This window comes from Plecotus auritus (assembly GCF_963455305.1).
Source record: "Plecotus auritus genome assembly, chromosome: 4".
NCBI lineage: Eukaryota > Metazoa > Chordata > Mammalia > Chiroptera > Vespertilionidae > Plecotus > Plecotus auritus.
In genome coordinates, this window is record NC_137775.1 from 95,997,854 (window position 1) to 96,024,513 (window position 26,660).

At 44.9% G+C, this 26,660-nt stretch overlaps 2 protein-coding genes across 2 annotated transcripts in view; one reads left to right on the plus strand and one right to left on the minus strand.

The window, feature by feature from the left end:
- ZFAND3 (zinc finger AN1-type containing 3) overlaps positions 1-22,743 on the minus strand; it is a 390,067-nt gene extending 367,324 nt beyond the window's left edge. Inside the window, exon 1 of the mRNA XM_080665255.1 lies at positions 22,190-22,743. Within this exon, the coding sequence (XP_080521381.1) occupies positions 22,190-22,260 (71 nt within the window). The 5' untranslated portion in view covers positions 22,261-22,743. The remainder of the gene's footprint in view (positions 1-22,189) is intronic.
- LOC308246022 (nicotinamide/nicotinic acid mononucleotide adenylyltransferase 2-like) lies at positions 2,354-7,742 on the plus strand. Its single transcript, XM_080663887.1, has one exon. The coding sequence runs from the start codon at positions 2,461-2,463 to the stop codon at positions 3,382-3,384; it is 924 nt and encodes a 307-aa protein (XP_080520013.1). The 5' UTR covers positions 2,354-2,460; the 3' UTR covers positions 3,385-7,742.
- Positions 22,744-26,660: the final 3,917 nt, after the last annotated feature.

The following is a 26,660-nucleotide window of genomic DNA, read 5'->3' on the forward strand; positions in this document are numbered from 1 at the left end:
GGGTAGAAAAATAAATATCATTACAATGGCAACACTCCTCAATTAACCTACAGATGCAATGCAATCCCTTACCAAATTACTAGCTAGCTTGTTTGCAGAAATTGACAAGATAATCCTAGAATTCATATGGAATGCAAAGGACCAAAGATGAACAAAGTTGAAGTACTCACACTTCCTGATGTTAAAGCTTACTATATAAAGTAAGTACTCAAGATGATGACATAAAGATAGGCATTATAGATCAATGTAATAAAACTGAGAGTCCAGAAATAAACTGTTCAATTTACGGTTAACTGCCTTTCAACAAGAGTACCAAAAACAGTGCAGCTGCTCTGGAAAACAGCCTGGCAGTTACTCAAAAAGTTAAACAGACTTACCATATGACCCAGCAATTCCCCTCCTAGGTACATATCAACAGAAATGCAAACATATTCACACAAAAACATGTACACAAATGTTCACAGTATTATTCATAATACCCAAAAAGTAGAAACCACCCAAATGTCCATCAATTAATGAGTTGATAAACAAAACGTGATACATCCATACAATGGAGTATTATTCAAACATAAAAGGAAATGAAATAATAATATGTTATAACATGGATAAACCTTGAAAACATTATGCTACGTAAAAGAAGTCAGACACAAAGGCCATATGTATTTTTTATGCTTCTACTAGAGACCCAGTGCATGAATTTGTGCACAGGTGGGGTCTGGCTGGCATGGTCCCAATTGGGGCAGACTGGGGCTGGGCCTGGCGGGAGGTTGGCTGGCTGGCCCGCTCTGATCAGGGCCCGATCAGGGCCAGACCGGCTGGGGGGAGGAGCCGAGGGTGATTGGCTGGTGGGCCCTGCCCCCAATTGGGGTGGGGGGACCGATTAGGGGGGGGCAGCCATGGGGAGAGACTGTGGGCAGTGGGCTGGCTGGCCCCGCCCCGAATGGGGTGGGGGGGCCAATCGGGGGTCAGCGGCCAGGGGAGGGGCCATGGGAGGTTGGCCGGCCAGCCAGCCCCTACCCAATTGGTGTGGGGGAGCCGATCAGGAGCCAGCAGCCTGGGGAAGGGGCCATGGGTGGTTGGCCAGCCAGCCCTGGCCCTGATCAAAATGGGGGGGGGGGAGTGCCAATCAGGGGCAGAGCTGACTGGGGGTAGGGGCCACAGGTCGTCTGGAGTGGTGGGGGCCCATCGGGGGTGGGGCCAGCCAGGGGGAGGGGCTGCAGGGCGATTGGAGTGATGGGGGCCCATCAGGGGCAGGGTCAGCCAGAGGTGGGGCTGCAGGCCGATCAGGTGGGGTGGGCTGGGGGGAAGGGCCACGGGGGGAGTTGGCCAGCCTCCCAACCCTCGATTGGGGTGAGAGAGGCCAATCAGGGGCAGGCCGGCCGGGGGGAGGGGCCGTGGGAGGTTGGCCGCCTGCCCCCTCCCTTCCTCCCTCATCGGGCCAGTTTGCTGGCCGCAGTAGGAGGGTGTCATAGTGACCGGTTGTTCTGGTCACTACGGCATTCCGGTCACTGGCTTTTTATATATATAGATTTATGGGAAATGTTCAGAATTGGCATATCAATAAAAACAGGGAAAATTATGGTTGCCAGAGGGATAGAGGAATGTGGCATGATTGAGAATGGATAGAGGATTTCTTTTTGGGGTGAAATTTTCTGTAATTAGATGGTAGGGATAGTTGCACAATTTTTTGAATATGCTAAAAATCACTACATTGTACACTTTGAAAGGATAAATTTTATGGCGTGTGAATTATCTCAATATAAGAAACTAGAGGCCCGGTGCATGAAAATTCATGCACTGGAGGGGGGGGGGTCCCTCAGCCCGGCTGGCCCCCTCTCACAGTCCGGGAGCCCTCAGGAGTGGGAGGCGACCCCGCAATCAGAGGAAGGCGATGCCCGCATCACACCTCTGCTGCTGCCACTGCCAGCAGCACAAGCCTCAGCTGGCCCTGGTTACCTGAGCCTCAGGTGGCCCTGGGCAGCTGGGCAGCTGACATCTGATGCTTGCCTGTGCTTCGGGCCGGCCCTGGGCAGTTGGGGGGCTGAGAGGACTGGGGGACTCCAGAGGCAGGCATGTGGAGCGGCCGGACCCGCCTGGGGGCGGGCCCAGCCGTGCAGCATGCCTGTCACCCCGGCAGGGCTGAGGGGACTGGGCACCACCATCTTGTGGCTTGTCGGCGCCGCCATCTTTGAGGGCATGGCAGACAATTAGCATATTCCCTCCTTATTGGCTGTGGGGCCTGCCATCTTTGTGAGGGCATGATGGTCAATTAGCATATTCCCTTATATTAGATAGGATAAGCTAAAATATTTCATCAAGAACAAGCATTTGAGGTCTGGAGCGGCTCCTTGGAGTCCACAGCATCCAACGCCGGAGCCTCGCCTTCCTTTCTCCCTCTGCAGACATCGAGACACAAAAAGAAAAGCGACCCCTGGACCAGCTCGAGGAACCCACCGCACCATGACCGAGACCACCAAGACCCACGTTATCTTGCTTGCCTGCGGCAGCTTTAATCCCATCACCAAAGGGCACATTCAGATGTTCGAAAGAGCCAGAGATTATCTGCACAAAACCGGAAGGTTTATTGTGATTGGCGGGATTGTCTCTCCTGTCCACGACTCCTACGGAAAACAGGGCCTTGTTTCGAGCCGGCACCGCCTCATCATGTGTCAGCTGGCCATCCAGAATTCCGACTGGATCAGGGTGGACCCGTGGGAGTGCTATCAGGACACCTGGCAGACGACCTGCAGCGTGTTGGAACACCATCGCGACCTCATGAAGCAGGTGACTGGCTGCATCCTCTCCAATGTCAACACCCCCTCCATGACACCTGTGATCGGACAGCCTCAGAACGAGAACACCCAGCCAATTTACCAGAACAGCAATGTGTCCACCAAGCCCACTGCAGCCAAGATCTTGGGGAAGGTGGGAGAAAGCCTAAGCCGGATCTGCTGTGTCCGCCCACCCGTGGAGCGCTTCACTTTTGTGGATGAGAATGCCAACCTGGGCACCGTGATGTGGTACGAGGAGATTGAGCTGCGGATCTTGCTGCTGTGTGGCAGTGACCTGCTCGAGTCCTTCTGCATCCCAGGGCTCTGGAATGAGGCAGATATGGAAGTGATTGTTGGGGACTTTGGGATTGTAGTGGTGCCCCGGGATGCAGCTGACACAGACCGAATCATGAATCACTCCTCAATACTCCGCAAATACAAAAACAACATCATGGTGGTGAAGGATGACATCAACCATCCCATGTCTGTTGTCAGCTCAACCAAGAGCAGGCTGGCCCTGCAGCATGGGGACGGCCACGTCGTGGATTACCTGTCCCAGCCCGTCATCGACTACATTCTCAAGAGCCAGCTGTACATCAACGCCTCAGGCTAGCGGCCACACAGCCCTCTGCTGCACTCTCCCTACGTCCTCCGCCAACACACTGGCCCCTCCAGTCTCTGTCGGTCCCCTGTTTCTCTCCGGCCTCTGTTTCTCCATCTCCTCATCTTGACTGTTCTCCCCGTTCGCCGGCTCAAGCCCCCACAGTGTGGGGACCTTCAGAGAACCTCGGCATCCCTTACTCCGCAGTCATCTTTGGACAAACTTTCCTCTAGTCTCCGGGTTGCGGGTGGGTGAGGGCGTAGGGGTGGGAGTTGGGGGGAAGTGCCGTCCTTGGAGATGTGCTGGTGGCCATCTCCCAGCATGCTCTAGAGAGTGGCTCTGGTGCCCATCCTCCCAGCATGCCCTGGGGAGGCAGCTCTGGCTCTCGCCTTCCCAGCATGCCCTTTACCACAAAGGGCTATTTTTTTCTTTTCTGTTTTTTTGTTTGTTATTTTGTTTTGTTTTGTTTTGATTTTGATTGTTGTTGTTCACGCCTCATAGAACTTGGATGAAATCAGAAAAAAAAAAAAAAAAAAAAAGAACAAGCATTTGAAACTTACTTTCTACATTTAATACTGTTGCAGTATTAAGGCCACATCCAAAAAATTTCAAGCCCTTTCAAAAATAGAAAAGGACTATCCCAAGGTTTCATCTAAAACAATTATTAGCAGCACTTCAAAGACACATCTAATTCTGTCTGAGCCAGGAGTCAAGCACCAACTATCTAATCTTTCCGGGTTAAAATACAGCAAATTGTCCTAGTCTGCAGATCCAGCAGGAAGTCAAAATAGCTTCAACCTCACCTTCCTGGCCTAAAGCAATAGCAAGTTGCCATCAAACATGAGACTATTAAACTGTATCAATGTAATATTAAATTTAAAATATATCTTTGTGTCTATTTACCATTAACACATCCTATATAATAAAAGCCTAATATGCAAATGGTCATCGCGCCCTCACACTGGGGGACCTGAGGCCGGGCCAGGGGACCTGAAGCCGCGCCCCCCGCCCCGGGGCTGGGGGACCTGAGCCGTGCCCCCCACCGAGCCGGGGGACTTGAGGCTGCACCCCCTGGCCTGCGGGGCTTGACAGGGGTGGGGCCAGCCAGGTCTGGGTCTCGCACAATTTCGAGGCGCACACGGGTGGGTGGGGACTTGACTCTGGGTTCCGCAGCACGCTCCAGACTCTGACAGGAGGGAGATTTTCATATACATTTTACTAATTTCAACAGAGAAATTAAAATCACAAGGCAATAACTCTATACACAAAGATGAAAGAAACAGACAATATCAAGTATTGACAAATATGTGGAATAACCAGAGCTCTCATATACTGGTGGTGGGAGTGTGAACTGACACGACCACTTTAGAAAACTGGCAGTACCTATTAAATCTAAACTATATACATATACCTTATAACCCAACAATTCTACTGCTGGGCATATACCCAACAGAAATGAGTGCTATGTCCACCAAAAGATACATGCAAGAATATTCATTGCAGAATTATTCATAATACCCCCAAACAAAAACAAAAAAAAACTCTGAAAAGCAGAACAGATAAGTTATGATATCATACAATAGAATACCACATACCAGTAAAAAATCATTATCCCTCTACAAAAATGTACATGAAGCTCATAGCCATAATGCTGAAGGAAATAAGCTAAACACAAAGAGTAAATATTACGATTCCATTCACTAGTACATAAAATTTAAAAACAAGCAAAATTAATGTTATGGTGATAGAAGTCAGAATAAGTTGGTAGTATTAACTGAGATAAAGCACAAGGAAACTCCTAGTAGAGGTGCTGAAAATGTACAACCTATATGATAATCTGGGTAGATGGTAGTTATATAAGTGTACATTTCAACTTGTATATAAAAATTCATCAAACTTAAGAGAATGAGAAGACAAGCTACAGACTGGGAGAAAATATTTATAAAAGACATCTGATAATCAAATATACAAAGAACTTTTAAAATACAATAAGGAAACAAACAAGCCCTGAACAGACACCTCACAAAAGATGTACAGATGGCAAAGAAGCATCTGAAAAGATGTTCAACATCATTTATCATTAAGGAACTGGCAAATTAAAATGAGAAACCACTACAAACCCTTTAAAATGGCTAAAGTCCAAACCAATGACAACACCAGATGCTGGTAAGGATGTGCAGCAACACAAACTCTCATTCATTGCTGGTGGGAATGAAAAATGGTACAGACACTTTGGAAAACAGTTTGGCAGTTTCTCACAAAACTAAACACACTCTTATACAATCTAACAATCACAATCCTTGGTTTACCAAGTTGAGAACTTATGTCCACACAAAAACCTGCACATGAATACTTACAGCAGCTTTAGTCAGAATTGCCAAAACTTGAACACAACCAAGATGTCATTCAGTATGTGAATTGATACACTGCACTACACCCAAACAATGGAGTATCTGTCATCCAGTGCTAAAGAGAAATGAACTATCAAGACATGAAAAGACATGGAGGAACCTTAAGTGCATATAACTAAGTAAAAAAAGCCAATCTGAAAAGGCTACATACTGTATTACTCCAACCATTATGATATTCCAAAAAAAGCAAAACCATGGAGATTAGTAAAAAGATCAGTGATTGCGAGGGGTACGAATATGAGTATTTTAGGACAGTTAACCCATTCTGTATGATACTATAATGGTGGATACATGCCATTATAGATTTGTCAAAACCCATAGAATGTACAACACTAGGAGTGAATCCTATTTTTTTTAATATATACTTTTTTAGAGACGGGGAAGGGCGAGGGAGAAACATGGGTCGGCTGGCTACTCAGGAACCCAGGATCGAGCCTGCAACTAGGTAAGTGCCCTCACTGGGAATCGAACCAGCAACCTTTTGGTGCATGGGAGGACATTCAACCAACTGAGCCATGCCAGCCAGGGCCAGTAAACCCTATTTTAAACTATGGACTTTGATGTGTCAATGCAGGTTCACTGACAGTAACAAATGAATGAACCATTCTGGTGGGGAATGTTGATAGTGAGGGAAGCTGTTTGTATAGGAGAACTCTCTACCCCCTATTCAATTCTGCTGTGAATCTAATGCTGCTCTAAAAATATTTTTCTTTTCTTTCTTTTTTTAAAATATATTTTACTGATTTTTTACAGAGAGGAAGGGAGAGGGATAGAGAGTTAGAAACATCGATGAGAGAGAAACATCGATCAGCTGCCTCCTGCACACTGCCTACTGGGTATGTGCCCACAACCAAGGTACATGCCCTTGACGGGAATCAAACCCAGGACCCCTGAGTCCGCAGGCCGACGCTCTACTAGGGGTCCTCAAACTTTTTAAACAGGGGGCCAGTTCACTGTCCCTCAGACTGTTGGAGGGCCGGACTATAGTTTAAAAAAAAAAACTATGAACAAATTCCTATGCGCACTGCGGGCCCGGGACGAGTTGGCTGCTAAGCAGGACAGGAAGTGGCACCCGGCGGGCCGGATAAATGTCCTCGGCGGGCCGCATGTGGCCCGCGGGCCGTAGTTTGAGGACGCCTGCTCTATCCACTGAGCCAAACCGGTTAGGGCTAAAAATATTTTTCAATTGATCAAAGTATACATTTGAAATGTGCAGTAAACTAATTATGCCTCAATTAAAAAATGGAAGAAAGATCTAAGAAGAAAAATAGGTAAAAAATGGTGTTAGCAGTCAAAATAGTGATTACCCTTGAGGAAGAGGGCAATGACTGAAGAGGATAGGAGGAAGGTTTGTTAGAGGCTGGGAATGCTATTTCTTGATACAGGTGCCAGTTACATGGGCATATTCATTTTATGAAAATTCATTTTGCTATATTTTTAAGATTTATGCATTTTTCACTATGTACACAACACTTCAATAAAAGTCTAAATTAAAAAGGATACAAAAGTACATTGACATGCTATCTAATTCACCAAAAAAATATACTCAACCTGTCTAAAATTAGTCATCTCCTCCCCACTCATCATTTTCTAGACACAATCACTTCAACTTAGAACTTCCAAAGTATAAACTCTTGTCTACCAAACAAAACTCTACACTCCACTGACAGATGGCATTAGTGGTTGCTTCTACAATTTCACTTTGGACTTAGGAATAAATGACACCATCTTTCACCCAGTTGCCCATGTCAGAAATCCTGCTGCCTCTCTTCTCCTTTCCACCTCCCTCCATTCCATCTTTCATCCAATCTGTCTCTGCTCTTATACTCAAGTTTTCGAACTCTCCAGTCCTCACTATTTCAGTGCTATGGACTGAAATGTTTGTGCCCACCCCCCAAATTTCTATGTTGAATCCTAATGCCCAATATGATGGAGTTTGAAGATGGGCTTTTGGGAGGCAGAGTCCTCATGAGTGGGATTAGTACCCTTATAAAAGAGGCTGGAGAGAGGTCCCTTATCCCTTCCATCATATGAAAAGACAGCATGGAAGGGAAGGAGGCTCTGATCAAACACCAAACCTGCTGGTACCATGAACTTGGACTTTCAGCCTCCATAACTGTGAGAAATAAATTCCTGTTGTTTATAAACCACCCAGTATATTTTGTTATAGCAGCCTAAGTGGACTAAAATACCCAAGTTTCTGCCTACATTCATTCTCAGCTCTTCTTCCACAGCATTCACTCAGGGCTGCTATATGTAGGGTCTATTGGCCCCATAGTCCATGGATAGAAAGAAGTGTTTAGCCCTGGCCAGCGTGCTCAGTGATTAGTGTTGGCCCATGCACAAGAGGGTTGAGGGTTTGATTTCTGGTCAAAAGCTCCTATCTGGGTTGCAGGTTAAATCCCCAGAGGGCTCTCACATCTCTCACATCTCTCTCTCTCTTTCTCTCTCCCCCTCCCTCCCTCCCTCCCCACCTGCACCCCCCTTCCCTTCCACTCTCTCTAAAAATCAATGTAGAAAATATCCTCGGGTGAAGATTAACAAAGAAAATAAGTGTGTTTGGATCTATCTGGTTTCCTTTGTAATCATAGGCATTTTCTTTTATGTATTATTCTGAGAAGGGGTCCATGGACTTCATCAAATTGCCAAAGGGATCCGCAACCCAAAAAGGTTTAAATGCTCTACCTAGACTATGCTTCCATGCTTTTACCCTCCAATTCTCTTCTATACTGCCAGAGTAAATTTTTTGAAACATAAATATGTCAACCATGCTTAAAATCCTTAAGTGGTCCCAAATGTTTCCAAGATAAAATCCAAATTCAATAGCGTGACAATCATGTTCATAATTGGCCCCTGCTCATCTCCCCTGCTTCATCTTCCCTCCTGCTATACACTGCAGCTAACATACTGAGTTGGGTTTGCAACTCCCTGAACTCAGGATGCTCTCTCACTCCTCTCTGCCTTTGCACAAGCCATTCCCCTGCCTGGAAAGCCCTCTCCTCATCATCTTCACATAACTCCTGCTCACCTTTTATACCCATCTCCCCAGAGAAATCTCCTGGCCATCCTCCACTCCCAATCTCAGTAAGATGCCCTGTCAGTGCTCTCACAGTATTCTGTGATGATCTCCCATGGTGCTTCTTTCCTCATGCTGTTTTGTCGGTTTATTGGTCTGCCTGCCCTTCTTAGCGAGGAAGTCAGAGAAAGGTATATCATTTCTAGCAGAGCTCAAGACACGATCGAGTGCTTACAAATGCTTGCTGAACAAGGGATTGGCTCTGGAAAACAGCCAAACTGACCAAAGGCTGGTCAGAAACATTATCACCCAACTACCGGTAGGTGTCATTAGTCTGAAGATGACCATAAATGCAAACTGTCCAGTTGAGGCATCTGCTATCAATGCTCCTTCATTCAAGGCTGAGAAGTTAGCCCTCGCCAGTTTGGCTCAGTGGATAGAGCATCAGCCTGCAGACTGAAAAGTCCTAGGTTCGATTCCAAACCCGGGCACATACTTCGGTTGCAGACTCGATCCCTGGCCCCAGTCTGGACACGTGCGGGCAGCAACCAATTGATGTGTCTCTCTCACATCGATGTTTCCTGTCTCTCCCTGTCTCTTCCACTCTCTAAAAATCAATGGGAAAATATCCTCAGGTGAGGATTAACAAAAAAAAGCTGAGAAGTCATTAATAAATATAATTACCACGGTCAGGTACTGTGCCAAAGGCTTGACAGGCATTAGAGCTCACTAAACCTCAAAGCAACTCTAAGATATTCTTTTTTAAAAATAAAGAGACAGAGAGGTAAACTGTCCAATGACAAGCAGAAAGTTATAGTCAGATTTTAAACCCAAGACTTTGATGATTCTAAAGCCCATGCCTACCCACTCAGTGCAGTTGGTTTTCTGGAGATCAGTATGCCCTTCGTCCTTGGAGATAGTTTGGAAGAGCTTGGGTTTGATAAGGGAGGCTCTTCATTAGCCTCTCAGCAAATGAGAATTGTCTTATTCCCCTGGCAGCACTACTATTAAATTCTTTAAGATTTACACTAACCTCCCCCATATGTATTAATTGTAAAATCAGTCCCAAAGAATGGAGTTTAGCAATCCTAATAAAAGAAGGTATATTGAGTCTTCATGGTTGCTACAGAGACACCATGAAACACCATCCTTTACCTGGCTGAGAAGGTGCCTTTGGGCTTAGCAAAAGAAAGAGCCCATAGGGTTCTAATAGATGGAACACCAATTTTGCTGAAAGCTCTGCCATTTCCACTATGGAACGGCACCATAGCTCTCATCCTATGATCTTTTTAATTTAGTTTTTTTTTTTAATATGTTTTTACTGATTGCAGAGAGGAAGGGAGAGGGAGAGAGAGATAGAAACATCAATGATGAGAATCAATGATCAGCTGCCTCCTGCATGCTCCCTACTGGGGATCCAGCCCGAACCCCAGGCATGTGCTCTGAACTGTGACCTCCTAGTTCATAGGTCGACACACAACCACTGAGCCAAGCCAAGACAAATCAGCCAGGCTCTGATCCTATGATCTTTAACACTTCCCTGTAAGACTCCACAGGACTCACACTCTACACACACCTCAATTAATAATGTTTTCTTTAATCTCACCCACCACCTTTTTATATTAGTTTCACTAGCCCTTAAGATGTGGCCACCTCTCATATTTTGACTAGAAGCTGGTGAACACAAAGCATTTTCATTCCCAATTACCACCCCACTTCCATCCACATTTCCCTATCCACATCCCCCTCAAACTCCAGTCTTCCCCTTGACCATCCTCTTGTGTCCTTAACACTTCAAACCCATCTTCATATCTGATGTCTGATACAGATCTGTCCAGTGACTTTTTTGTACCCAAGTTTAAACACAAAACCAACATGTTCATTCTTCCTGTCCCTAGCCCCAACCAAAAACACACACAATATAACTATCTAATTTATCTACAACAAAAATAATTCAAGTAAATATAGAGGGCTTTCAACTATGAGATAAGAATATCTAGTCACTAGACAGTTCAAAACAAAGGATAAGACCATGCAGTCTCTAGGAACATACACTTCCACAGAACAGGTTTTACTGTGGCTATCATTTTATAAATTAATCCATACTGATATTATTGAGATTATAAACCCTAAATACACCATGCAATACTTCATACTTTCACTCAAGGTATCTTTATCGTTTAAGTCACAGCAACTGTTCCTTGATTACATCCTGCCCAATATGCAATGAAGAAAAAAGATTTGCCTCACAAATAAAATGCACAGTTTGGATACATCTTGAAAGTACTACAGTACTGGGGGGCGGGGAGGGAGGACAATATGGATAACAGGCAGAGCTAATTAGCAGTGACCTAGTCACAGACATGGGGAATACAGCGCCCCCCCTCAATCAACAAAATAATACAAGTTCCCCTAAGCAAGCATTTTTGTTGATCAACATCCAAGAACACACCTTTATTTTTAAAGATGAGTAGCACAGCTTTGTGTCATGTTAAAAGGAAAAAGCAAACTAGATAAAACCGCGTAAAGCCATACACTGGAGATTTTGTATACACTATATGCAAAGTTTCACATGCAGCAGACACACAAAGACTTGAAAAACCTGGTTTTCTGAATTTCAGTGGCATCTGAAAAAGATAAAAATACCATCCATGCCCCCCCAGGACAGAAATGAAGAAATCATAAATCTAGAAACAACTCACACTGAAATACACCACACCTTCTCCCACACCTGAAGCTTATTTTTTTGTTTCTTGCTAATACACTTCGGGCCAGTTTAAGAATGAGAGTATTATTCAATTGACCTAGTGTTTCATTCATATATCGAAAAAAAAAAAAAATTCTTTCAGAAGATAACTTTGCCAGCACATCTATCCATGTAAAGCACCCTAGAATGGGTTGAAACTTGAAAAGTAATGACCTGAGGCCCTGGCCAGGTAGCTCAGTTGGTTAAAGCGTCATCCTGATACTCCAAGGTTGTAGGTTCCATCCCCTGTCAGGGAACACACAAAAACCAACCAAAGAGCCCTGCCAGGTGGCTCAGTTTATTGGAGTGTCGTCCCGTAAACCAAAAGGTTTCGGGTTCGATTCCAGGTCAGAGCTCACACCTAGGTTGTGGGTTCGATCTCCAGTCAGGGAGCATACTTTATGGAAGGCAACCAATCGATGTTTCTCTCTCTCTCTCTCTTTCTCCCCCTCCCTACTCCTCTTCCTCTCTCTGCCCCTCCCTCCCTCCCTCTCTTACTCTTTTTCTCAAATCAATAAACACATATCCTCAGGTAAAGATTAAAAAAACAACAACCAATGAATGCATAAATAAGTGAAACAACAAACTGACGTTTCTCTTCCCACCCTTCCTCTCTCTCTCTAAAATAAATAAAAAGAAAAATGATGGCCTGAAAAAGGCAGAGACTTTAAATGCATAGACATGTTAAGTAAAGTCCTCCACCCAATCTGTAGTCTACAAATTCTTGCTCCCACTCCAGTTAGATACCGTAAGTTACAGAAACCTCATAGGTTGTTCAGGAATGCTACCAATGCAAGCATGTAAGAGAAAATCAAATGCCTGGCCCAAGAACCTGACTGCAGGAGGAGTACTTTTGAATGGTCAATTAACTCTTTTAGGAAATGTGGCTGGGAGTATGATTATCCTATCTAATAAAAGAGTAATATGCAAATTGACCATACCTCTGCTACACCCATAAGCCACGCCCACAAGCCACGCCCACAAGCCAATCAGGAGCAAATATGCAAATAAACCCAAACAAGATGGCTGCGGCCACAAAGAGCAGGAGGGAGGCTTGAGTTTCCCTGGCAATGGAGGAAGCCAAGCTTTCCGCCTGCCCTTGCCAGCCCAGGCCTCCACTCAATGCTACAAAGTTTCAATGATAGAAGATAAATAAATCCCAACAAAAATGGCGGCAGCCACGGAGCTGGAGAGAGCAGGAGGCTAGGGTTGCCCCCAGTGATGGAGGAAGCCAAGCTTCTGCAGCCCTGACCTGCCTTGGCCTCCGCTTAAGGCTACAAAGTTTCAATTATAGAAGATAAATAAATCCCAACAGAAATGGCTGCTGCCATGGAGTGAGCAGAAGGCTTGGCTCCGCTCCAGGCTACAAAGTTTCAACTGTAGAAGATAAATAAATCCCAGATAGCAGGGCCTCTGCTTGGGTCGCCAGCGGGTGTGGCCGGTCTGCAAACCACCACAGGCTCTTCACCCAGGCCACCCCACACCCCAAGTGAACCCCCACCCTGATCAAGGATACCCTTCAGGGCAAACCGGCTGGGCCCCACCCATGCACCAGGCCTCTTTCCTATCTAATCCTATATATTAAAAGAATAATATGCAAATTGACCATCACTCCAACACACAAGACAACTGCCCCCATGTGGTCAAAGATGACTGCCCCCATGTGGACAAAAGATGGCCACCACAAGATGGCCAGCAGGGGAGGACAGTTGGGAGGGACCAGGCCTACAAGGCAGGGTAGTTGGGGGCGATCAAGCCTGCAGAGGAGGGCAGTTAGGGGTGACCAGGCCGGCAGAGGAGGGAAGTTGGGGGTGACCGGGCCTGCAGGGAAGGGCAGTTGGGGGGGACCCAGGCCTGCAGGGGAGAGCAGCTGGGGGGGACCAGGCCTGCAGGGGAGGGCAGTTAGGGGCAAACAGGCTGGCAGGGGAGCAGTTAGGCATCAATCAGACTGGCAGGGGAGTGGTTAGGGAGTGATCAGGCTGGCAGGCAGAAGCGGTTAGGGGCAATCAGGAAGGCAGGCAGGCGAGCAGTTGGGAGCCAGCAGTCCTGGATTGTGAGAGGGATGTCCGACGGCCCGTTTAGGCCCGATCCTACCGGGATCAGGCCTAAACGGGCCGTCGGACATCCCTCAAGGGGTCCCAGATTGGAGAGGGTGCAGGCTGGGCTGAGGCACATCCCCCGCCCACCCCACCCCCCAACCGTGCACAAATTTCATGCACTGGGCCTCTAGTTTTATATAAATGCACTTCAGCTTACCAGAGTGTAAGAAGTAGATAAGACATCACCAGCTTTTACTACACATCACTCCACTGCAGCAGAAATAAATGAGAAAAGGCACTCCTCAAAATGTCCCACGTACAACATCACCAACCTCACTGTTTACCAGGTCATTCACCATAAGCCAGCAACGAGGCTTAAATAGAGTTTGTCCACAAATTTGAAACACAAAATATTGTGGTATGGTCTGCACTCCCCACCCGAGGCCAGACTGGTAACAAGCTGCATCAATGACCTCTCCCAGCACATTCTTTTGCCCTAATACAAAATACTAGTAGCACCTGCCTGTGATTCAGGACATCTGGTACAGGTGAATGAACAACTGGTGTTAGCTAGTAATGCATCTTCTTCCTACTGCATTCTTCCTTCCTCTGGTTAGCAGCTGAAGCCACAACCTCAGATGTCCATCACTACTTGCAGTTCTGACCCCTGACACTGTCATTCATCTGTGCCATTCCCTCAGCCTGGTACGTCACAGATCACTCTGGTTTTGTCCCCTGCTGCTGGATATTCCAATACACTCCATCTTCCTCTTAAATTTTTAGAGGCTTAAATTTTCCAGAAAATCTAATGCACTTATTCCCAATCACATATCAACAGCTGCCATATGAAATTTACAGTTGTGAAAACAAATATCATTCCTCTACCAAAGTCACAGGGAAAAAAGAACATGATTTTCTATTAGTCCAACATCTCCCTTCATAGACCTTTGAGATTACCAGTTAAATAGTGTGAAGAAAGAGCAAAGATGACTGACTCAAAAGGGAACATGAAAGAAATGTTCAAATTATACTCATTTGTACTGCAATTTTAGTTCCCAAAACTGATTAAAGGAGCACTTCCCTGTAATATGGATTAACAATAGCATTGCTTCCCCAATGTAAATAAAATATCATGTTAGAGTTGGAAAGAAACAGTTAAATTAGACAAATCCCTCATTTTCGAAATATAAGAAAACAGGATCTGGAGCACTCACAAGAAAATAAGGTTGAATGTTAATTATATCTCAAAAAACTGGGAAGAAAATAATCTTGAATACCCTATCTGGTCAACATTCTAGAACAGCACTGTCTAACAGAACATTCTGGGAGAATGAAGTGTTCTATATGTGTGTTCCTCAATAGTCACTACTTCTTGAGCTAGTGAGTACTTAAAATGTAGCTAGTGTGACTGAAGAATTGAATCTTTATTTTTAAGTTTAATTAGTATGATTTTAAATTGCTACATTTAGCTGGTGGCTACCATGCTGGACAGCATAATTCTAGAATAGGGTCTTAGATTCTAAACAATAAACACTTTAAATAAAGGTGCTTAACCTCTCTTCCACACTTAACACATACAGGACAGTTCTTCCTGGTACCTAAATATGTCATTCAGCAATGTAATCTTGTTATGTAGGGACCCAGCCCAAAGTAGAATCAGCCTGTTTCTCAAAGCCCCTAATAGAAATGAGTGACATCAGTGTCATCCACCTAGTTGGGAACAAGGTCCTCTTTTGCAAACCACTCTGGCACAAAGTCCTACAACATCCAACTAGCCTGGATCTGGATGATTTTTTAAGTGTTTCATTAAAATTATTAAAGTGTTGAGCTGTGAACAGTCGCTTCCTCTATGTGGCTTTGTTGGCTGGAATGTCTTCCCCTACCCATGGTCGGCAAACTGCGGCTCGCGAGCCACATGCGGCTCTTTGGCCTCTTGAGTGTGGCTCTTCCACAAAATACCACGGCCTAAGCAAGTCTATTTTGAAGAAGTGGCGTTAGAAGAAGTTTAAGTTTAAAAAATTTGGCTCTCAAAAGAAATTTCAATTGTTGTACTGTTGATATTTGGCTCTGTTGACTAATGAGTTTGCCGACCACTGCCCTACACCAAAGGTTGCACGTTCAATTCCCAGTCAGGGCACATTCCTAGGTTGCAGGTTCCATTCCCAGTTGGGGAGCATATGGGAGGAGGATGAATATGGGAGGCAATCAATCCCATGTTTGTTTTTCTTTGCCTCCCTCCATATCTATCTAAAATCAATGGAAACATAGTCTCGGGTGAGGATTTTTTAAAAAGAAAGAAGTATTTTTAACCTCAATCTTAATTATGATTATTTCAGGATTTCGAAACTTTGCATCACTTTGCACAAATACAACCTCCTTATAACCTAATAAAAAATCCAAATTATATTCTCACTCTACTCTCAGTCAATAACATTTAATACATTAGGGTTTTTTTTAATGGACTTCATTCATTTCAAAAAAATTTTAACACTCTAATTTTTCCAGCTAGAAAAAAAGTTAATTTGTGAAAACCAATGTTAATTTTAATACCATTAAGGATTATTCTTAAAAATTTTAGTCAAAACTTTTCTGTACGATTTAAAGTACTGGGTTCTCCTCTTTTTTGGAGGAAAAAGGTGACTAGGGAGGAAAAGAGGATAATACCAGAAGAGCCAAATATCCTATATATATTAACTGGATGTAACTCTAAAAAGCTAATACCTCAAACCAATGTAGATAAAGACCATGTTTTCTTTTTTAAAAAAATTATCTCCCTGTTTTTTATCACATAAAAGGGGCAAATTTCCTATTTTGTGGACACCCCAAATATAATCAAGAAAACAGAGCAAGTAGATAAACACTGACAGTGAATAGTTCATTTAAATCATGTTGTATCTTCAGGTGCACACAAAACTCAAAGATGAAAAAGAAAAACTGCACAAACAAGCTGCTTTGTTTTTAAGAGAATGCTTAAGGGGTTTTTATAATCAAGGGATAATTAGTGACATCATTGGAATGAACATTCCGATTAGTGATTCATGCTGTGTCTCACAAACTTGAAAGCCCAGGTTAAGCTGGTTGAAGTGTGGCAACATGTTCCAATTAGGAGACAGAGACTGAAGAATCAAACTAAGTGTGAGAGCTACACACTGCTTAGGAGCCAAGCACACTAGCCAAATGACTCACAAAGTGACGGAAATAGAGATCAATATTAATTCCCAAAGACTAGGCTCAGAAGAAAGAGAAAATAGGTATATAGATATGTATGTAAATTCCATTTAAAGTAACTCAATTATCTTGTGATTCTCAAAAGTAAAATGGAATAAACAAATTATATGTTCAATCAACTTTCTACTAGTAACCATTTCAGGAATAGAATTTATTTTTGTGAAAAAACTATTGATCTCTACATAACCCTATCTTTATATGAAATACATCTAGAAACAGACTCATAGATAAAATAACAGGCAGACAGCTCTTGGTGAGGTTGGGGGGTAGAAGGATTGAGCGAAAAAGCCGGTTTGTCTCAGTGGATAGAGCATCGGCCTGCAGACTGAAGGGTCCCAGGTGCGATTCCAGTCAAGGGCACATGACTGGGTTACTGGCTCAGTCCCCAGTTGGGGGTGCAGGAAGCAGCAGGTCAGTGGTTCTCTTTCATCCATTGGTATTTCTATCTCTCTCTCCCTTCCTCTATGAAATGAATAAAAATATTTTTAAAAAATAAAAGAACTCATGGACAACAGTGTGGTGATGGGGGGGGGGAGGGTGGGTGGAGGTGGAAGAGGGCATAGAGTGCATAAATGGTGATGGAAAAAGATGAAATAAAAAAAGCAGTGCTCTATTCTATAAATAAATAAATAAATAAATAAATAAATAAATAAATAAATAAAATACATCAATTAAAATATATCAATTATCTAGCAGATCTAGTAAGTACAATGCTTCAACAGAATAGATCACAAAGGTGAAATATCAATAAGATGTATTTCCCTAAAAAATATATACTAGCCTAATATTTCTTTTATGAAATGATTCATTAGAAAGGCTTTTTTTATCAAAACAATTAACAGTTTACCCAATAAATTCCATATTTAAATACTCCATTACTCCCTAATACCAGACTGAACATTTGTTTAAAAACTTCTTTACAGAAGAAATAGTACTTTCCAAAGTTTTCATAAGATTACATTGTGATAGTCTCCAAATGAAAAGCAAAGTATTAATAATGGTAATTGATTTTTATAATTAACAAGTAGAATGAGAGAAAAAAATCCATCTTTCCTCAACCTACCTAAACATTCTTTCAATTATCCTATAATACACTCAGTATATTCTTTTTGCCTTAATCTTCTTCCTGTCTTTTTTACAATATTCTATATCTGCTCTATCCACAACTTTTGAAAATATCTGAAAAATCCACGTGTCTCAGTACATTTTAAACATCTACCAGGGGTCCTCAAACTACGGCCCGCGGGCCACATGCGGCCCGTCAAGGACATCTTTCCGGCCCACCGAGTGCCGCTGCCTGTCCTGCTTAGCAGCCGACTCGTCCCGGACCCGCAGTGCGGGAATTGGTTCATAGTTTTTTTTTTAAACTATAGTCCGGCCCTCCAACGGTCTGAGGGACAGTGAACTGGCCCCCTGTTAAAGTTTGAGGACCCCTAAAACAATTTGAAATGTACCTTCAACTAATATCACTTATATCTGTATAGTTTAAAAGTGTTTTTCTATATGTGTATATTTCAACTAAAGAAAAAGTACTAATTGACTATGTCATTCCATATTTGGCAATGATAAATTGTTATGTATTTTGCATAATTAATTGATTACCTAAAATACTAAGAAAATGTTCATATTTCACTAGAAGTTTTAAGTCTGGGGGGGGGAGGAGGTGTTTATGGTCATTAACCATAAAAACATTGTATTATTATGCAAACAACCTCCAGTTTTATAAACAGGTACATTTTCAACAAGATAGCAAAGTTTTCCAATGGAAAGATGGCCTCTCTATAAAATGGTTCAAAAATTACCTGCATTTTATCCTATATATGTTTTGTGGTCACTACTCCTGTTAGGCAAATTACACAATATAAACCAAGAGGGAGAGAACTAGAAACTTCATGTGTTCTAAACACTAACACATTTGCATCATATGCCCCTCTTGGCATTCTCCTTTCTAATTATGTTCCCACCGAAAAACCCCAAAGCTCTCCTATTTAACCAAGCCCCACTAATTGGTGTCCTGACTGGACAATGCTGGACAGTAAGTCCTGCAGCCTAAGGCACTGGAGAAAAAAAGCAATCCTAAAGGAAATGCCTTTAGTTTGTTGGTGCCAGAACATTCTGCGGAGAGGCTCCTCTGCAAAGCACTGGGTGTGGACTAGCTGACTTTACAGACCTACAGCTCCCACAGAGTGCAATGCTGACTGAAGTTTTTAGACACACCTTCATTTTCATGAAAGGAAAAGGCAAGAGATGCCTCCTGAACAGCTTTCACATCTATTTCTCTCCCTTCTCCCTGGCCACTAAACCAGTACAGGCCACCATCATCACTGCCCTGTATTACTCCTCCTGATAAGTCTTTTGTTAGTCTGGCAACACCCCACGAATATACATAACATATCATATTCATACAGACTCACAAACCATAGCCACACACCCAGGCCACTTTCGAGATGATCCAATAATTTTTCACATTAAAGGAAATCACATCACTACCCGCTCAATGTTCTGCAATAGCTCCTAAGAATAAAAGCATCAGGATGAAAGTCCAAAGTCATAAGCATCACCTTTGGAGCCCTGCATTATCAATTGCTCCCACCATCTAAGCCTCATCTTCAGGTGACCCCTACCAATCAACCCCAATGAACTTTCAATTCCTCAAATGTGTAGTGCTCTCCCACACATCCAGGTCTTCACCAATGCTATTCCCTCTGCCTGAAACACTCTTCTCCCTATTTCCATTCTTTCCTACAGGACTAGGCTGGTGTCACCTCCTCCAGGCTACCTTCCTCTACCTCCCACATTATGTTGTAACTGTCACTACTTTTCTATGCTCCCTGCTCCCAGAGAATGGGGCCAGTGCCCCTTTGTCCACCATTATATCAAAGGCACTCAAAAAGTTTTGACAATCAGGAGAAAAGGAGACATTTGTAAAACTTTAGACAATAAAAAAAAAATTTTAATATATTCTAAGTTTAGTGAACATATGTCATCCATGCAATAAAAAAAACAAGTTCAAAGTCAGTTAAGATATGATGGAAACTAGGCAGTAATTTCATTATACTTTGGTATAAAATGCAAACTACACAGATGCCTACAAACACCTTTAGGAAAGGTTAAAACATTACATATTAAAAAGAACATTTTTCATCATAAAAATGTTAGTTTTGTGGTCACTACTCCTGTTAGGCAAATTGCAGTTCAACATTTCAGACTGAAAGTATCAAGAAAGAAGTCCTGATTGCTTATATAGGCCAAGTATGGCATCAGTCTAACTATCCCACTTTGCTACTACCAAATTCTTGGCATTACAAAGAATTCTGCAGTCTAAAGGGAAAAAAGGGAAAAGGGCTATTCCAATTCCTTAATTTTTAAGTCTTGATATAAGTCTTTCAATAAGGGTCCCACTCATGACAATGGCCCCAAGGACATAAACATGTTGCCAGGAAATAAAACTTTGATATATACTGGTCATTCATTGCCAATGGCAACTCTTTCTTTGAGCCACATGTCTTATAATTAGTTACAATCTGAGGCTTGTGACACCAGAGTTTTCCAGGGCTGCAGAATGATGTCATAAACATGATGGTACTAAGCACTCTAAAGAGTTCACCAGCCCTAACCGGTTTGGCTCAGTGGATAGAGCGTCTGCCTGTGGACTCAAGGGTCCCAGGTTTGATTCTGGTCAAGGGCATGTATGTACCTTGGTTGCGGGCACATCCCCAGTAGGAGGTATGCAGGAGGCAGCTGATCGATGTTTCTCTCTCATCGATGTTTCTAACTCTCTATCCCTCTTCCTTCCTCTCTGTTAAAAAAAAATCAATGAAGTATATTTAAAAAAAAAAAAAAAAAAAAAGAGTTCACCAGCTCAACCCTAAACTCCCTGTATGCAAGGGACAAGTTATCCACCCTCTTCTCTTTAAGCCTCCTTCCTCATCTATATAAATAGATAAGATTTCCTAAGGTCCTTGAAGGAGTTAGACTATCCAAGATAGCATTTAGCAAATAACCCAATTATTATTTTCAAATCAAAAAGAAGGGAAGACTATAAAACCTAAAATATTTTCACATCTTCAGAACCTTTGGTAATGTCACAAACTTACTTTTTACTTAGTCTTTTTTACTTAGTCCAACCGGGAAATTTTTGATAAAAGGCAGAAAGATGAGAAAACAAGACTCTATTTCTTCGTCATAACCCTCAGATTTGACAAATTTCACAGAAATCTACATTAAGATACAGTTTGTAATCTTTCTCTGCACTCCCAAAATCATTGCCTTAATTTCTATCTTAACCATTCCTAGGTTCGGAAAGATAGGAAAGATAAAATACATCTTCCCAGGATGTCCTCCCCAGAAATAATCATTTCCTTACTGCCTCTATGCACCTCCAAATATACTGAGTCTTTGGAAAATAAAACAAAAATAAAAAAGGTCTCAATCACAAAAGTTGGCCTTTGAAGTCTACCGTTTCCTTAGAACAGAACCAGAGTCATCAGGTACCACCCAGGCACTTGCTGGGTAAGAAACGTGGCAAGCTATCAAACTCAAGTGCTCGGTTTAAACTATAGGTAGGAAAGTTATTTCCCACCTCACATTTTTCAACTCTAAAACAGAATGACCAAGTAATAATATTGGCTGGCCAATGTGAATATTTTTATTGTTTTTTAGTTTTTTTTAATGGGGAGAGAAGGGAATTTGAGCCAACTGGCCCTCAAGTTCCCAATCCAGGCTGACTTGAGTTTTTTTGTTTGTTTGTTTGTTTTGGGGGGGGGGGGTTTGACAAGGAAATTTTACTGATCTTCTGAAATGTGTTTTAAATAAAGGTGAGGCCTCATCTGTCTTATAACTTTACCTCAGCCTGGATTCTGCTCTCGATCTTTAAAAATAGGTGACGTGTGAACAGCTTCCTAAAAGCAAATGGGGCACTGGGATATAATTTAGGAAGTGATGATGCAAGTCTCTGGGGGACAGGGAGGAGGGAAGGTGAAAAAGTCAGAGGAAATACCCTCCTGGTGCCTGGGCACAAACTCATACCAAGGAGAGGGAAGAGAGGGGGAACAAGGGCTAGCCTCCACATGCCCAGAAAAGGGGACACCCAGCCGTCCCCACATCCCTGCCCGCTGCCCTGCCCCCCTCACCCGTGGCCCGGGCCTTCCCGGTCGGCCCTAGCCTCTGGCAGGAGAATCACAGAGAGTGGCAGCGCACTCCGGGGCCCACCCCCACGCCCCACCCGGCACTCCTCCCCGGACTCGGCCCCTGCCTCCTCCCCGTAGGCCCGGCTGGAGCCCAGCCCCCAGGGTTCGGGCCTCCCCGACCCAGGCCTGCCCGGGAAGCCGCCCGCGCCCGCGCCCCCGCCTCCGCCCCCGCCCGGTCGGGTACTTACCCCCAGAAGCCGCAGGGACAGCGGGGCGGCAGGCTAGGCGCTTTGCTGCGCTCGCTCCCGGCGTCTCCCATGGTGCTCGGCGGCAGAGGCGGCGGAGCTCGGCGGCGGCAGCGGTGGCGGCGGCTGGGCCTGGGCCCCGCTCGAAGGCGGCGGCGGCGGCAGCGGCGACTGTGGGGGGCTCGGGGCGGGGGGAGGGGGAGGGAGCGGGCGCGCGGGCGGGCGCGAGTCCGGGGCTCCGAGCCGGGATTCCAGGCCGGTCAGCTGGAGGCGGGCCGCACCACTGGGCCTGCGGAGACGGGGGGGTGGAGGGGAGCCCGGAGAGGCGCGGAGCGGAGTGGGAGGGGAGTTGAGGAGGAGGGGCGTGCGGGTGAGCCAAGGCCCGAGGGGAGAGGGGCAGGAGGGGAAGACCCAGCGCCCTCGGCAGCTCCCACCGCCGCTCCCAGCCACAGCGATGTCCTGTGTGGCCGCGCTGGGAAGGACCCGAGGCCCCCGCCGGCTCCGGCGTAGCAGCGGCCGCAGTGAAGCTCCAGGTCCCGCCCGCTCGCTCTCCCCTCCCCCGGAGGCTGCGCTGACCGGACAATGGCCGCTCCTCCCCCTCCCTTCCTCACACACCCCTCCCAAGAAGTCACAATGGTCTCGCCCGGGAGAGCCGCCGCCAAAGCCCAGCAGCTGATCAGCTGGGATCCGGGCGTGCCACTTTGTTCAGCTCCTCAAAGGAAGCGTTTGGGGCTGGGAGCAAACCTAAGACGGCAGGCTTTCACTCGGCGACAGGCCTAAGGCTTTTTTATTTTTGGGACTTTTAAAATCTCAGGCAAACTTACCTTCCCCCAGCCCTACGTCTGAAGAAGGGGAGCCGACCTCTGATTACTTGGTGGCGCGTTGCCCCCCCACACACACACGTGAATGGTATGCCCCAAATGGGAGGGAGAGGAGCAGCTTGGTTGTTTAGGGTAAGTTGGGCCAGTCCCAGAGCAGCGGCTGAGCGCTGCGCATGCGCTCAGAGACCCCGTAACTGGGTACGGGGTGGGGCCAGGAGGGAGCGCTTCCAAACCCGGAAGTGGGTCTCGGTCTTCCTGGGACTGCAGGGGGTCTTCAGCTGCCTGAGAGGTCCCAGAATTGGCTGCTCCCGGTCCTGCCCAATACCGGATAGTATTTCTGCGCAAAGTTCCAGCCCCCCGGAAATCTCTCTTCCCAGTCCCCCCCACACCCGACCCTCTCTTCCAGTTCCACTCGAAGAACTGGTCTCCTCTTGGCAGTAATGAACTTAGGGAAATGTCCCTCCTCTCCTCCGTCCCAACAAGGGCGGGGCGGGAGTGTTGTGTCCAGGTCAGGGTCCATGCCCTCTCTCTCCCCTCTCGGTACCCCCTAGCCTCAGAGACACAAGTCCACTCTCTAAGCCTAGACTAGGAGGACCTATTTTCCTCTTAGAGTGGACCTGTTTGGATTTTGAAGGGGAGCTATTCAGTGATGGAAATTGATGGGTGACCAAAGAAGTTTGAACCACTAAAAAATGAGTACTTTAGCTCTCCGTGTTTTGTGTTCTGAACTCATTCTGAGCTCCACCCAAATGTAATCTGAAGGCGATTGTTGGTGACTATTTCAACACGGAGGAAACTTGCAACAGACCTCCTGGAGAGTTGACCCACAGCTGAGGTCCTTATGGGTGAACTTCAAGTCCCTGATACTTCCAAGAAGGAAGGTTTTCTGACTTTTAGAAATAGCTGCTGTGTACCCCGACCCTGTGGGGACACCAGATCGATTTTATTACCAAATGTTATTTATTTTCTGTATATACCATCCTGTTAGTGCATATTCTGTGGACTTGTTAACGTTGATGTGGCTTCTTTTGGCATCTAAAGAGCAAGGATCACATTTAGCTTAGTCTCTTCCTAAAGATGCTATTGATGATGAAGACAAATGATTGTGAAAAGTCAAACCATTTAATGCTGAATCACCCCCAAATGTGAGTGCTGGTTTATTTGGGATAAATATTTAGTTTCGACTTTGTGGATTTTCACAAACCTTCAATAAATATTTGTCAAAAGTCCATAGAATGGATGAAGCCATACAGCACACCTAGCTCTCACTGAACTCATACTGCCCTTAAATCTTCACTTAAATTGACATAAAATTGCCACATTTGTGGGAGACTTACAGCCTATGAGTTTAACAAACTGAGATTAAGTAGACTATTGACATCTTAATTTTCTATATTGAAAAGGAAACCCTAAATACAAAAGGATATTTTAATATAAAATGTGATTGTCATCTTACAAACTGCTTGTCTACCTGTCTGTTTGCCATTTAATCAATTTAATAAGCATTTGTGGAGTACCCAGTATTTCCTAAGGCCTTGTCCCCCGATTCCCCTCTGCCCCAACTGCCCTTCCTCATTCTTGCCCAGCACACTCTTTAGCCACACGTTACTTATTCAATGTCTTCCATACCCTGACAAGGCAGAATTGGTCCCTCCTTCCTCTGCCCACATAATCTCATCATATCACCTGGAAATTTACGTTTGTCTCCTCACAAAACCTAGCTCCAAAAGGACTAGCTCTTAGAAATAGCTATGTATCCCCAATCCAGTGGGGATACAAGAGGCTCAAAGGGTATTACCTGTGTTAATTTTATTACCAAATGTTATTATTTTATTTCTGTATATACCATCTATTTGTTCATTCTCTGTGGACTTGTGGGGTCCACAAATCTCTGTCAGATTGAAGCAAACTTGATCCATGAAAGACTGGAACAAGGATCTAAAACATTAACAGGAAGCAGAGGAGAACCAAGATGGTGGTGTAGGTAAATGCTGCCTCCCACAACCACATGAAAATTACAACTAAAATACAGAACAACCATCCAGAACCACCTGAAATCTAGCTGAATGGAAGTCCTACAACTAGAGAAGTAAAGAAGAAACTATATCAAGACTGGTAGGAGGGGCGGAAGTGCAGAGCAGGCTGTTCTGAACCCACATGGGCCTTATTTATTTATTTATTTATTTATTTATTTATTTATTTTAATTGGGAAGGATATCTCTGTTGCAGAGGCCTCCTGTGAGAAGCAAGGGGTCCCAGGCCCACACCAGACCTTCAGCTCACGGTTCCAGAGCTGGGAAGAGAAGTCCCCTGTAACTTTGGGCTGTAAAAACCAGCAGGGTTTGTGCCTGAATGACACGGAGGCTACTGGTGTCCCACACAGTTCCTCTTAAAGGGCCGGTGCAGTAATTTACACAGTCCCACTTCCTTTGTGCAATGGCTGTGGGGAATCCAGGGACATATGGTGAGAAACTGGATTGTCTGGCATCCAGGTAGGAACTTGAGGGCAGCTTTCTCCCAGATGAAGGTGCTGCCAGGGTTTATTGTTCCTTGCTGGGACCACCCCCATCACAGAGTTGACTGGCAGCCATATCTGAGTTTCCCTCAGCCTAGCCCACACAGTTTGCTCTGCCCTGGTGATTCCCTGAGATCCTGTCCCATCCAATTTTCAGTCCCACTCGAGCTGTGTGCTGTGGTTTTTCTATATGAATGACCTGCCTGGCTCAAGCTTCAGACTTTGTTAAAATCTCTCAAACAAGCAGTACCTGGTGTCAGCATGCCCCACGCTTATCAATAAAAGGCTCAAGACCTGGCACTAGCACCAGCCTGTCTTGCTTCACAGCTGGGCCTCACCTGGGCACTTCCAAGCCCAATACAAGTAGCAGCCATCTGCAGATCTCTCTGTAGCTCCTGCCAGGGGGCTCCAGGCAGTGACTGACTTTGCACCTTCCAGGAGACCCCAGAGCCAGTGCACCCAGTGGACAGCTTCAGACCATACCAAATTACAACTCTACACATCCACAAGTGATACACTCAAGGGGCAGTCTCAGTGAGCACCAAAGCCCACTGAAGCAAATCCTGCTCCATAGGGGTATCTCCTGCACAACAACTTCTACTGTAATCATACCTGGTCGTCACAGCCAATTGGCCTGCAGGTCAACTCCTAGTGATGCCAACAGCAATCAAGGCTCAACAGCAAGACTTTGCACACAGCCCACATAGAGTGCCCAATTCAGGTGACTGGGGAGGCTAAGCCACTGGGCCCTACAGGACACCTATTACACAAGGCCACTCTACCAAGGAGACATAGCAGCTCTACCTAATTCATAGAAACAAACACAGGGAAGCAACCAAAATGCGGAGACAAAGATATATGTCACAAATGAAAGAAATGGAAACTACTGGATACAGAGTTCAAAACAATGGTTAAGAGGTTACTCAAGGATCTTAATGAGACTCCTAAAAGCAGCAAGAGAAAAGCAGTTAGTTACCTATGAGGGAGTGCCCATATGACTGTCAGCTGATTTCTCCACAGAAACGTTGCAGGCGAGAAGGGAGTGGCAAGAAATATTCAAAGTGATGAATAGCAAGGACCTACAACCAAGATTACCCAGCAAAGCTATCATTTAGAATTGAAGATCTGATAAAGAGCT